General features: G+C 44.6%; 1 protein-coding gene across 7 annotated transcripts in view; it reads right to left on the bottom strand.

Moving 5' to 3' along the window:
* The window catches only part of SULF1 (sulfatase 1), a 158,491-nt gene that overhangs the window by 20,699 nt on the left and 123,982 nt on the right, over positions 1-13,810 (bottom strand). For all 7 annotated transcript variants that reach the window (XM_036338471.1, XM_036338473.1, XM_036338474.1 and 4 more), the window contains 5 exons: positions 5,042-5,258; positions 2,249-2,501; positions 1,219-1,315; positions 715-809; positions 313-378 (listed from right to left, as the gene is read on the bottom strand). In XM_036338471.1, coding sequence (XP_036194364.1) covers positions 313-378; positions 715-809; positions 1,219-1,315; positions 2,249-2,501; positions 5,042-5,258 — 728 coding nt within the window. The remainder of the gene's footprint in view (positions 1-312; positions 379-714; positions 810-1,218; positions 1,316-2,248; positions 2,502-5,041; positions 5,259-13,810) is intronic.

The raw sequence follows: 13,810 nt of genomic DNA, 5'->3' as shown, positions 1-13,810 counted from the left end.
CAGAGAGGCCATCTCCCAGGCACCGTGCACAGAAAGCTGAGCCTGCACGGAGTGAAATCCAGGTACCACGCAAGCATCGGCAAGAGCCCACACAGAATCAGGGAGGCACTCTGCCCGGCTGCCCCTCGAGGGGGCCATGGCATCGCCACGCGCTTGGCAAGGTGTGGGCTTGCTTTCACCGTCTGGAGCTACATGCCTTCCCAGTTGCATCTACTTTTTTCCACGCAGGCTCACAGGAGTCGCTGCAGCCTTTCAGAAGAGCCTAGTGGACAGTCCTTCACTCCCACAAATGAAGGAAACAGAGTCACTTACTTGAAGGGGTGGAGATGGCCCTTTAATTTCTCTTGCTTTTTTACACCTTTTTCTTTACTGTAGTAGCTACAGGCAAGAAGATGAGAAAGTGAGTCTTCATCAGCATGCATTTATCAAACAGCTTATTTTATAACAAGAAAGCAAATAGAAGGCAGCTACTTTGTTGTAACTATCTTAGCTTAATGGGACTTTTAAATGTTTTTTTTCCCCCCCTTAACTATCTACTTAGGTTTATGACATTTAATTCGACCAAGATATTTTAGGCCATTACTAATATGTGACAATTCATTCTATTAAGCTTTCTGTTGGTAAAAGAGAGAAGCGGGCCTAATGCCTAATGCTAAACAGGCCGGTGGAAAAAATGAGTTTGGAAAGGAGACCACGGGAGGGGCCCACACTCACCTCTGTTTACTGCAGACACACTCCTCGGGCTTCCTCCTCTTCAAGTGCCCTCTCACTTCTCTTAAATTCTTAATTTTATCCTGCAAAGCTTCAATCTGGGAAACAGGCAATTCAACAATTACATTTGCAGGATTTTCTGTGCTCACTACCTTCCTTCTCATCTTATTTCTGTGTTCCACAATCATAACCATTCATCTGAGATGATAATTTGGGGGCAAACTGAGCATAGAATCTATTTCCCTCTGTAGTCCAATGGATGTCTTATCATAAACATGAACAGAAGTCTCTTTTAGAACAGAATTATTTTCTCATAGAAACTTCAGAAGGTCATTGAGTCGGTTCCCATTCTTTCCTCACACTCTGTTTTTTGGTCAGGACTCTCTCTATCTCACTGGAGAATGAGAGACACCGTGCTATTCTATTTTCCACGCAATTATAAACAGATGAAGGGCACACACAGTATGTCCCACCGGTAGGGCTTCCAATCTCTCGGCCACGGCTCACCTCTTTGTCAATGTATGCCTTGTGGTCCTTCCACGCTCTGGCTGACTGATAGAGTTCTCTCTCACAATGGATGGTATCGTTTGGAAGAATAAAGCACCTGCCAAAACAAACAAGAAGCATTAGAAATAGGTTTATATTCTAAGATTGAGAAAAGCATTAGAAATAGCAAAGGGAACTTAATTGTCCTCGAAACCCTTAATTTGGGAACAAGCTATAGTTTCCAGCTGAGCCATGGAGCAGGATAGGTGGGTGTGGGTAGAGCAGTGGTTCTCAACCTTGGCTGCACATTAGAATCACCTGGGAATCTTTTCAAAATCCTGATTTCTGGGCCTCATCCTCCGGAAATTCTGTTTCTTTGTTATGGGGTGGGGCCACAACATTAGTAACAAAGAAACAGAATTTCCGGAGGATGAGGCCCAGAAATCAGGATTTTAAAAAGATTCCCAGGTGATTCCAATGTGCAGCCATTCCCTCCCTCCGCCCCCCGCCCCCTCCCCAGTCTCAGCTACTCCCAAGGCCCTTGCCCTTCAGGATCCGGACAGGTGAGGTGTTTCTGCGTCTCACGTCCATTCCCAGCCTACGCCATCTCTCTGGGAGCTTCTGCAGGACCCATAGTTCTCCCTTGATCTGTGCCTCATTTCTGAGGCCGTGACTGCATCTACTCTGACTACAGTGACCACCAGCATGAGGAGCCCCTAACCAGTCTGGGTGACGGTTTCCCACCGTTTTCTAGATGCCCATAAAGGTAGCTGCTGAACGGAGCGCTCCACGCCTGCTAAGTCAAGATGTGACAGAATCACTCTGGCTCAATTCCCAGCTGACCAGCCTCAATGTGAAACGGAACCCAAAGCACACCCCCACGTCTACTATTGTTTGGGCTGCTTGTTGCTTCCTTAACCCCCACTGTTATGTGGGAGGTCCCTGGACATCATCTTGCTGAATGACATTACTCTTCTTACAGGGACCAAATGGTGGTAGTAGGCGGGGATGACTTTGAACTCAACCCTTTGAACACATGAAGCCTTCCTACTTGTGGGTCACTCGGACGGTGGTGGGCAGGCCCACAGCATTGCCACTGGTGGCCAGCATGGCGTCCCCGTTGCCACCGTTGGCGTTTTGGCGACCTCCTGGCCCCTTGTGGCCTTCGTCATGACGCTTGGCAATGCTTCTTGGCTGCAACACTTGCAGTTCCTCCTCTTCCAGGTTTATGTCATATACTTCGCCTTCAAATTCCACGGACAAGGACCGTGTCTGCCGAGTGTGGACAAACCTGGGCTTGTACTCTGGAAATAAGGGAAGATTCGTTAACACGGTGTCCAGATGTACCGTAGGAGAGAAGAAAATGATCACGTGGCCCGATGAGCATTTTGGAAAGGGGCATCCAGTGCACAGAGGGGCACCATGGTGGTGTGATGGCCACCATGCTTCTCTGGCCTCGGGCCCTTCCTCACCACTGAGGGGGTAGGTCTGAGTGATTGCTAAGACCCTTCCCACTAAGGGCAGGCTGTGAACTTCTACAGTGAGTTTTCAACATAAACTGCGAAGGCAGTGTGAATAAAACTATAGCCCCCATTATGGTAGTAATAATGACAACTCATTTTTTTGAGCTTTTGCTATGTATTATTCACCTCTAATCTTAAAAGACAGGTATTATGATAAATCTTTACATTAAAAAATATCAGATTATCCAAACAGGCTGATGAATTTGGTGTCCTTATTTTATGGACGAGAGAACTGGAGCTTTGAATGTTATGTACATTTTGCAAGGTGATACAGCCAGTGGGTTCAGATTCTAAGTAATGCAGATTCTAAAAACCAAAGAGTCTTCCTACTACATTGAGATGCTTTTGCAAAAAGGCAAATGCTCTGGACTCCTGCTATTGACACAAATAACAGAGGATTACTCTAAGAAAAATTAAGTTTGGCACATGCTTTCATCAGCCAACTGACTCTTAATGCCTGTCAGATGGCGGGTCATGCCAGGGGAGGCCAGCCTGTCCTCTGGTCATGGTAGACCACTGTCGAGGCTCAGTGTGCTGGGGAAGAGCTTTAATGTGCAAACGTTGGTCCCTGCTTACCAGATGCGCTTTGTCTGTGTGGGGCTTGCTCACATGGCCTCCCCTTCCTAGAACAGGAAAGAGGGGAGCCTATTGGCTGCGGAATCAGGATCATCTCTCTGTAGACTCCTGCTCTGAGGGCAGTTTCCAGATGAAGAAACACCCCCTGTTTTCAAATACCTAAGATTCCACGCAGCTTGAAAAGAATGCCCCAGACTTCCTTAGTTTGTGCTCAGTGTTGAAAAACCAATGCTTGGGAGCCACATCCAACTTCCTGGGAGAGAAAAAGCTGCCTCTACTTCTCAGCTGAACGTGATAATCAGTTTCATTTAAGGGAGCGTCTCAGGGGTCCTTATCCCTGTGGGTTTTACATTTGATATCTTCATAGAAATTATTAAGCCTATCATTTTCTCTCAGGGAGGAAAGAAAATATCCCATATTAATGGTTCTTAGACTTCTGGGTTATGAACTCCTTTGAGAATTTGTTGGAAGTTATGAGCATCCTGAAAAATTTGCATGTACAGATAGAATATACGTAAAATTTTGGATATTAGGGGCTCCTGGTCCCCTAAAGTCCACCTGTGGAACCGAGGATATAAAATCCAGCTTTAAGGGCTTCCACTGTTCTACTAAATGATTTGATTTCCTAATTTCAGACACAGAATTGAATTTCTACATATCTTGGTTATTTCCAAACCAATATAGAAAGGAATGACCACAGAAACGAGTCACTGTTCATATTATACCACTAGATGGCACTAGACTCCCATTCTTTTATGGAAGGTAGGAGACCGAGTTTTCATTTCTATATACTAGCAAAGACCATCTCATAGTTACCTGATAAGACTTTTTATAAATAAAATACTAGGCAATGATTTTCACACTTCAACTAGTTTGACTCTGCCAGTCAAAAAGTAGAATTAAAAAAAGAAATATTGCCCTAACCGGTTTGGATCAGTGGATAGAGCGTCGGCCTGCGGACTGAAAGGTCCCAGGTTTGATTCCGGTCAGGGGGTGTGCAGGAGGCAGCTGATCGATGTTTCTAACTCTCTATCCCTCTCCCTTCCTCCCTGTAAAAAATCAATAAAATATATTTTTAAAAAAATATTGTCCTAAAACAGATATGCCTTTAAAAATAGTATTTATGCTTCATGCTTCTCCTGTTAAAGGCTCAAGCACTGAAACTTTGGATTTTTCTTTTCTTTCTTTTTTAAATATATTTTATTGAGTTTTTACAGAGAGGAAGGGAGAGGGATAGAGAGTTAGAAACATCGATGAGAGAGAAACATCGATCAGCTGCCTCCTGCACACCTCCCACTGGGGATGTGCTCGCAACCAAGGTACATGCCCTTGACCGGAATCGAACCTGGGACCTTTCAGTCCGCAGGCCAACGCTCTATCCACTGAGCCAAACCGGTTTCGGCTTCTTTTTTTTTTTTTTTTAAAAGCAACTTAAGGCAGAAAACATCAGGACATTAGCATTCAGGTAAAATAAAACTTACCTGAACTACATACACACCCTCGGCCCCTCGATCGTGTGCTGGCCTGTGTGTTGTGTCTGCTGCTGTTACTGAATACATGTGCATTCTATGCTTACGTGAGTGTTGACACAGCAAAAACTCAAATTATCTTAGCTTTCGTGTTTTAAGCAGAACGGTTATTGGCTCTGGGCCCTAGAACTATGCATTGTCAATACGGAAACTGTAGCCAGAGCGGCCTTTGCTCTCTGGAGTGTCAGCGTCGCGGCTGCCCGGCCCGGGGCTTACTTGGCGCGCCCTGGTTCCTCAGGAACTGCCGCTGGCCCTTCCTCTGGCTCCGGCCGGCGCGGTAGGCGGCCTCCCCGCAATGGCACTCCTTGTCCTTGTCGTGGAAGCCGCGAGGGTAGAGGTTGCGCGTGCTCTGCCGGGCGGCGAGCAGGTCCCCGGCGCCTTTGCACTTGTGAATCCGGAGCTTGCCCGACGTGTCCTCGATGCACTGCCACTTCTGCAAAAGCCACAGGTGTTTTTCATGACGCACGCGCTTCGGGGTGCAGCCGCGCGGGCCGCCCCCGTGGCGAGCCGCTAGGTGGCTCCCAGGCCTCGCTCACTGCAGCAAAGGCAGATGACAACCACATCACTGGCAATCAGAGCTACCTCGGTGACACCGGAGCCAAACGTGGACACATAAACCCTTCCCAGCCAGACTAAACAGGGCCTGGAAGGAAACGGGGGAAAGCCCTCCATCCAGCAAGCACAGGGCACAGCTGCCAGGGCTGCTTTCCCCAGGCCCCTCTCTCCTTCTCTGGAAAAACAAACGTGGCTGCTTTGTCCTCTGCCCCTGAATTCCCAACGGGAGCCGGAGAAGAGTGGCACACGAGGAAGACAGAGATGAGTTGAACCGGAGTCCGTCCCGGGGGCGAGCCAACTTTCACGCAGCGCAGACGTGGGGCTCCCTGGGGCCCGCCTTTCTTATTTAGCCTGCCCCAGATGCCGCACACCTGGCAGAGCAGAGCGAGCTGCTCTTAAAGAGACATCGGCCACCTACCCAAGAGACGCCAGGGGAGCAGGCGCTGGGTTTTCTAGGTTGAGCTTTTGGGCAAGGCTGGCGCATAGGAAATATAGTCAATAACATTGTAACGACTACCAGTATGTCCGGCGCTGGGTGGGTACTGGAAATATTGGGGTATATGATTGTATAATCACTATGCTGTACACCTGAAACTAATACAAGATAATATTGAATGCAAACTGTAATTAAAGAAAACTTAAGAAAATCTACCCAGCAGCTTTCAAAAGAAAGAAAGAACTGCTGCAGATGCTGCCGGTTTAATTTTGGAGAAATATGACACAGGGGTGGGTCTCAGTGTCCCCCAACCCCCCGTTTCTTGAGAATCAATCTGGCGGAAATAATAGTGCTTCCCCTGAGAGTCATTTCATAGGACCTTCCATATCTGAAAGACCTAATTACCTTCCTCTTAATTTTTATTTCCCCCCTTCTCCCTCCCTAAAATGTTAATTGGGGAAGCAGAAAGAATACTGACTTTAATTTTAAGTTGACCACGGTTGTTGTTACAAAACGCTATCTGGTAGCGTTACCAAACTTCTGTCTTCTTCCTCTTCCATATATGAGTATCACCTGTGTGTAATTGTACCGAGACTTTTCTTTAAATGGACACATTTCTAAACTGCCACCAAAGCCATGATAATTGTAAAATTATGTGTTTGTTGTGCCAGGTAGTTATTTTCACACATATATGAAAACAAATACAAAATCATTAAATAAAAGATGTCTTTCATGCACCCCATAAAATATCTCATGTGGCCCCTTGTACCTGTACCGTACTTTGGGTAACTTTTCGACTTCAGCGTGTCCTAAGGCAGGTAAAGTTTGGGAAGGGTCCCACCTGGCTTGGCCAGCAGACACATGACACTCACTCGTGTATAAAATGGTATGAACCATTCACAAGCCAGAACGGTTTGTTTTCTCTTACTGGAGTCATCTGCTTTCAGTGAGGGTTGAGCTATCTCAGCTGCCTTTGCATTTCTACGATATTGTTCCCAAATCCCAGCTACAGAGGACTGGCTCTGTGATTTTTGCCTGAGCCCCCATACACTCCATGGTGCTATTGAATTTGATTGCTTCAAGCCACATTGTTCAGGCCACATCAGGTCACCACCTTCCTCTGTGGCTTGGACAGAAAGCCTGGGACGTTCAATATCTCCATTCTGAGAGGCAGGAGCTCAAAAGACAAGGCAACTCACCACCTGTTTTACAAAGCCATGAAAAGGCTACGTCAGCAAGAATAGTCTACAGATGAACTAAATAGAGATGATCTAACTGAAAACAAACAGACAAAAACCCCCAAATGTGAAGTCAGTTTGACTAGGCACACTGAGTTATGTCGGGTGAGTGGTTCTCACACTTGGCTCTACAGTGGGATGCTCAAAAGCTTCCCTGGTGATTTTAATGAGTCCTTGGCCTTTAGATTCACAGCATCTGGTTCCCAGGAGGAGGGCAGAAGGGATCTCTTTAGGTGTAAGTAGCTCAGATGCATGAGTATTTGAGAGGGGTGTACGTATTCTTGGGTGTGGGTGTTAGAAATATGTCTAGAAATGTAGAGAGAGTGACGCCAGTTGAACAGGTGAACGCTGCCAGCTCATCTCTGCTGGCAAAACTAAGAGTAACCCGTTCTCACTCTCTCTCCAGTTAGCTGATGAGTGACAGAACTGAGTCTTCCCCGGCTCTTGGCTGAAAACTGCGTGTGCCCTTCCACAGTTCTGCCGTCTCAGGTGGAGACCAGTGCTGGCCAGGCCTGGCTTTGCAGCGCTCCCAGATACGCCCAGTTAGCTTGAGGAGGTGCCATGAAACATTCTCGGAAACTCAGATACAAGTCCATTAAGAAGTAGTTAGGCCCTGGCTGGTGTGGCTCAGTTGGTTGGATGTCGTCCCCTGCATCGAGGGATTGCTGGTTTGATTCCTGGACAGGGCACATGCCTGGGTTTCAGCCTCCATCCTGGGAAGGGGGTTTAGGGGAGGCAGCTGATCTGTTTCGCTCATCTCTGTTTCACTCTCACATTGATGCTTCTCTCTATTTCTCTCCCCTCCTCTCCCTTTCTCTCTCTCTAAAAGTCAATGAAAAATATCTTTAAAAAATAATTATATGCCAAGTAGAATTCTTGCTGGTGAAAAATGTCATAAAGATAGACGCTAACTTTTTATAGCTCCATAAAGTTTGGGAATCAATGGTGCTTGAGTGCCTGTCTATATCTGTCTTAAATCCAAATGGTTTAAAACGTATCCATCCACCTGGGTAATCTCTACCTCAGTTTAAAACCTGAGAGTTGACTGCTTAATGTCTATAGAAGCAAAAGAAGTGGTCAGGGGACTCACAAGCCAAGCCAAGCAGAAGCTTACCAAGTGCTCTCCTTTCTATCAGACAGAAAAATGTGGCTAACTTGATTTTTTAAAATATATTTTTATTGATTTCAGAGAGGACGTGAGAGGGAGAGACAAATAGAAACATCATTGATGAGAGAGAATCATTGATTGGCTTCCTCTTGTATGCCCCACACTTGGGGATTGAGCCCACAACCCAGGCATGTGTCCCAACCGGGAATCAAACCATGACCTCCTGGTTCATAGGTTGACGCTCAATAAGCCATGCTGTCAGGGCATGGCTGACTTAATTCTTGAAAAATGATGGCCTTATGTTTTTTGTGGTTCCAATTTATATCAACTTTAGTACAAATAATAATTTAAAAACACACAAGTATGGTGAAGACCTTCCTTTTAAATAATCACGATACATTAAAAAAAAACCTCTGCCTTTTTTTTTTTTTTTGTCCTGGAAGAGCTGAGAGTACAAGTAGATGCCTGTAGAACACAAAAGCGTAGGCAGAATCTTTAGTGACTTAGCCTTTTTGGAATACAACCTGCATTTTCCGTTAGCCAAATTCCTGCTAACTTCCTATGGGATAGAGATGAAAGAAACAGATGTTCCCTCCCTGAAGAGCTGAATTTAAACACACCTGAGGTCTGGCACTGTCCTTGGCATTGATAAGGTATATGCAAAATCAAACATACATACATACATGCATGTATATGTATAAACATGCATACCCACATATACCCACATACATCACATACACACAAATACCCACCCACATTCTTGTATAAAACAAGGGCCTTGCACAAATATGCCAATTACTTTTCATACCATGTACCCTTTGAAAAAATCTTAGGCCTCATTAGATAATTAGCTAAAGCAAGCATGTCAAACTCGTGGCCCGAGGGCCCCATGCCTCATTTATTTGGCTCATGTTAGCCTTTTGAGTTTGACATGCTTGAGCTAAAGGCTTTGAAAATCTTCTTAGTGGCAAGCTTATTAGGAATTGTAATGAAATGTAATTGCCACACATTTGCCACAGTCATTTCAGTGTTCGATATCATGACAATTTTTATGGCTGAGCAATAAAACCTTGAAATAGCTGCAGCTAAAGCGGTCATCTTACTTAGTGCGTTTATCGAGGGAGGCGAAGAAAGATTTTTTAAAAGAATTGCTCTGAAACTCACGCCGCATGCCATTCAAATGGTGAAAATAATGAGCCGATTTTGCATTGCAGAAGTTTCAGAAATCAGATGGAGGCAGGAACTCAAGTGAGGCTAATGGGACTGAGAGATAGCCTCAGAAAAGGCCTTTGTTAAACAGTGCCCTTGTAGAAATTTAGATGTCACAGGGTCTCACTGTTATCTACGCCCTTGAAGTTTATCAGTAAATCAGTTCATTTCCAAATCCGCTGGTCTCCAGCTTTCCTGACCACTCACTCTGTCTGCAAATTCTTTTCCTGCTCCGTGGGACGACATTGCCCGAACTCTCCTCCTGCCTCTCCAGCTTGGCCACTTAGCACGCGTTCATATGTCTGCAACCCTTCTGTGGGTAAGGGGCTAGATTAAACGATTTAAACAATGTCTTAAATTATTATTACTTTATTTTAGCCTTTCCAACTACACTCAACTTGGGAAGGAATCACTGCGGTTAGTAATTATGTCTTAGCATTTTTGATTGGTTACATATACCTGTAGGTAAATAACACCTGAGGAAGAAGAGAAGGCTGGCTATACGGATTCCTGTGTGCAGCTGCTTGGTGGAATCAAACCTAACGAGAAATATGTCAAATGCCTTTCAAATAATTCCCTTTAATACCACCAGCAGCACCACCATTATCTGTAGCGATAAACTCTTCACTTGATGCCAGGTACTGGTCTAGGGCATGTTATGCAAGTTTATTCACTTAACCTTCACAACCACCCACTGTGCTGCCATAATTCACTTATTGGAATAGGACTAGCACCCATTGTAGTAGAGACCATGATCTATATGCTGCATAGAACTTGGGGATGGCATTTTACAGCCATATGGATGTGGCTTAGTGGAAAAAATCTGGACTTTCAAGCTAGAAAAGACTGGTTTGAATACCAGCTTTATCACATTGCTCTGTGGCCTTGAGCAAGTCAGCAAGACAGTCTAAGCTTTTGCAGGGCCACGAGCATTAGCCATGACCTAGAAGGAGAACTCAGCACAGGGTGGGTACTCAACACAGGAGCTGCTATTATTCTCATCGCCATCACACACGCACACAGTTACACTGTTTATTACTCAAAGAATGTGACCCAATGTAAACTTGATAAGAGGTAGCCATTTTTAATGGAGATAAGTATTAGGTTAGGGATCTGAACACCTCAATTTTAATTTTCTTTAGCTGCTACTTTATGGCCTTGAGCAAACTGCAGAATTTCTTTGTTCTTCCAGATTCCACATCTTGCTCCCCCTGGCCTCAAGGATATGTCATGAGAATAAATTGTTGAGTGTTTTTGGAGATCCGAGGAAAAGGTGGCCTATATCAGTGATGGCGAACCTTTTGAGCTCAGCGTGTCAGCATTTTGAAAAACCCTAACTTAACTCTGGTGCCGTGTCACATATAGAATTTTTTTGATATTTGCAACCATAGTAAAACAAAGATTTATATTTTTGATATTTATTTTATATATTTAAATGCCACTTAACAAAGAAAAATCAACCAAAAAAATGAGTTCGCGTGTCACCTCTGACACGCGTGTCATAGGTTCGCCATCACTGGCCTATATGAATACAGAGAAGTACCATTATAATTAATTGGCCCTTAAAGATGGTTATCCAGGCCCTGGCTGGATAGCTCAGTTGGTTAGAGCATCGTCCCAATATGATAAGGTTGCGGGTTCAATCCCCAGTTAGGGCACATACAGAATCAACCAATGAATGCATCAATAAATAAATGGGACAAAATTTTTCCCTCTCTCCCTTCCTATATCTCTAAAAAATCAATGAAAAATGGTTACCCAATCCCTGGGTAAGCTAGTGTCTCTTGGGTGTAAACTGTGTATAACAGTAATTATTAGTGGGGAGACTAGGGCTTTAGACCACATGGATCTCAGTTTGAACTGATACTTGTCACCTTTCCAGCTGTGTGACTTTGATCAAGTTACTTCCCTGAGTTTCAGTCTCGTCATACTTTGAGTGGACATAATATCTATGTTATAGAATACTTTCAGGTGTAAATTTAAAATATTAGGTGATGGTTGAACTCTGATTATTTTTCTTTCCTGAGTGACCACTAGGTAATCATTTTGAATTGCATGTATTCCTCAGCTTGCTTAAGGCTGATCTATATTCTCATTTATACCACCTCATGCCCATTTTCATGAGTAAGAAATAAAAATTTGGCTATAAGTTTTTCTGAGGTACACTGCAATGAAAGCTGAATATTGCACACATGCCATGCGCGCACACACACACACACACATTATTTCTCCATTGTTATAAGTCCTATTCTGTGAATTTGGCCATAATGCAGGTAAAATCATGTTTCTGAAATGTCACAACCATACAGCAATTTTCTGGCAACCTGATTATCCCTCAGGCCAGTACAGACAGCATGGAAAGCAGCCACCTGCAGGTGGACATGCATTTTAGAACTTTTATCTCAACACTGGGGAACATAAGAAGACAATACAATCCTTGTGTTCAAACTGATACTTAGCACAGGCCACTATCAAATTTTTCCCCACAACATGCAATAGAGTTACTCGTGACAAGGCGATTTTTCTCCTGTTTCTCTGAGGTGAGGGGACAGGGATAGGGGGAGGAAAAGCAGAAAGGAAGGAGAAGCAGGAGGTACAGAGCGTTTCCTCCTCTATGTTTTAATCTGGATAAACATTTGTAAAAGTCAGTGTTGGACTGTTGGAAGAAGTATGGTCCTTGCAATTCAGGGAAAAGTAAAATTGGTGAATTGATCTTGGCCCATAATTGATAGGCAGCATTGGCCGAGTGCTTGCTGTGTTGCCAGGTACTTAGTATATTTAACAGGTCTAACCTTTGTAGCAGTGCTCTGAGACAGGTGCTATTATTACGCCCATTTTACAGATAAAGAAACTGAGGCAAAGTTAGATTAAGTAGCTTGCTTGTGTCACACACCAAGAAAGTGGTGAAGCTAAGATGCAATTCTAAGGCACCTTGACCAGGACACCAACCACAAAGGAGAAAGGTTAGGGACAGAGTGTGAGGCGTCAGGTGGGTCTCAGTCAAGGGGCTGGCATTTGGAAGGTAGAGGTGACCACTTACACGCAGATGAGAAAGTTACAGTTAAGTGACAGGAAGGGGGAAAACCTGACAAATTGGGCTATGCTAGGGAGTCCTGGGAGATAAGATACTGCAGCAGAAATCAAATAGGGTGGGGCTGCAGGATAGAGTTTAGTGTCTGTCCTTACATTTGTCTCTGACTTGTTGGGGACATCACTAAATATGGTTTGATGTTTAACCCTGCAGTTTGTATTCTGAAAAATGCACAGAAGCCAAAACGTAGATTCTAAGCAGATGCACAGCTGTTCAGTGCAGGGTGAGGAGAGCAGGAGGCAGGGGTTAGAGGCTGAGCTGTCCACATGGGACTTGTCTGAACTCTGGGTGCAGACAAGAGTTCAGCCAGAGAATAGCACTGGGGCTCAGTCCTTCCGACCGGACCCTCTGGAATCAGGAGAACCCAGGAAATGTCTGGAAGCCTCGCTGTGATTTTAACCGGCACTCAGGGAGTTCCTGGCAACAGGCCGTCAATTTCTGGCAAACGAACAATCTAGCCAGATCTTGCTGGTAAATGTCTCTTTATCTTTGCTCTGCAGCTGATCACAGAAGGTCTGAGGGATGAGTTTTGGATGAGACCAGAAATCCTGGAACTAAACCAGTTTACACTCAACAAGCTACCTTCTTATTTCCTTTGCGTGATGCTGGGATCCTCTTAGAATCTTACCAATCTTTGATTCTGTATGGATACAAAGGTATAAAAGCGAACTACATTGCAAAGATGCTGGCACTCGACAACCCCACAAGGAGACATGGCATTTGCTGTATGAAAACAAAACAATTTTTCCTCTTAAGTGACGGGACATGTGTCAGATGTACTCCAGAATTGGATGCGTAGGGAATTGCTTTTTATGTAACTCCTATTTAAAAAAAAAGGAAAACTATGCTGACCCCACATGAATGATTCTCAACCTTAGCTGCTCATAGGAATCATGCAGGAGCTTGAAAAACAAAAACAAAACCAGAAACAACCACCCCGGATGCCTGGTCCCACCCCCAGAGGTTCTGATTTAATTTGTCTGGAGCAGGACTTGAATAGCAGCATTTCCAACGTGTGGTCATGGTTGAGACCACTGTCTCGGGTACTGGGCATGGGTCCTACACCCATGCCTGCAGCCAGGCAAATGCCATTTAGAATTTCCAAGGAAACATCTACTCTCTTATGTTTTTGCATGTTGTGGGGAAGAAATGATCAAACATGCAATGAACAGGTACAGGTTCTGACTTTGGGTTTGTAGCTTAAGTCCTCTGGCTCTAAATTTCCTTCTTAAGAAAATGATATCATCCAACTAGAAGATTTCTACTCCCCTGCCACCTCTGGCATTCTCTTATTCAGGGCCTGTGGTTCTTAACCTGATTGAAAAATACTGTTGCTTTGTCCTCCTCT

This window comes from Myotis myotis, unplaced genomic scaffold, assembly GCF_014108235.1.
Source record: "Myotis myotis isolate mMyoMyo1 unplaced genomic scaffold, mMyoMyo1.p scaffold_m19_p_16, whole genome shotgun sequence".
Taxonomy (NCBI): Eukaryota; Metazoa; Chordata; class Mammalia; order Chiroptera; family Vespertilionidae; genus Myotis; species Myotis myotis.
Note: the sequence above shows the minus strand (reverse complement) of the source record. Positions and strands in the feature narration are given on the sequence as shown.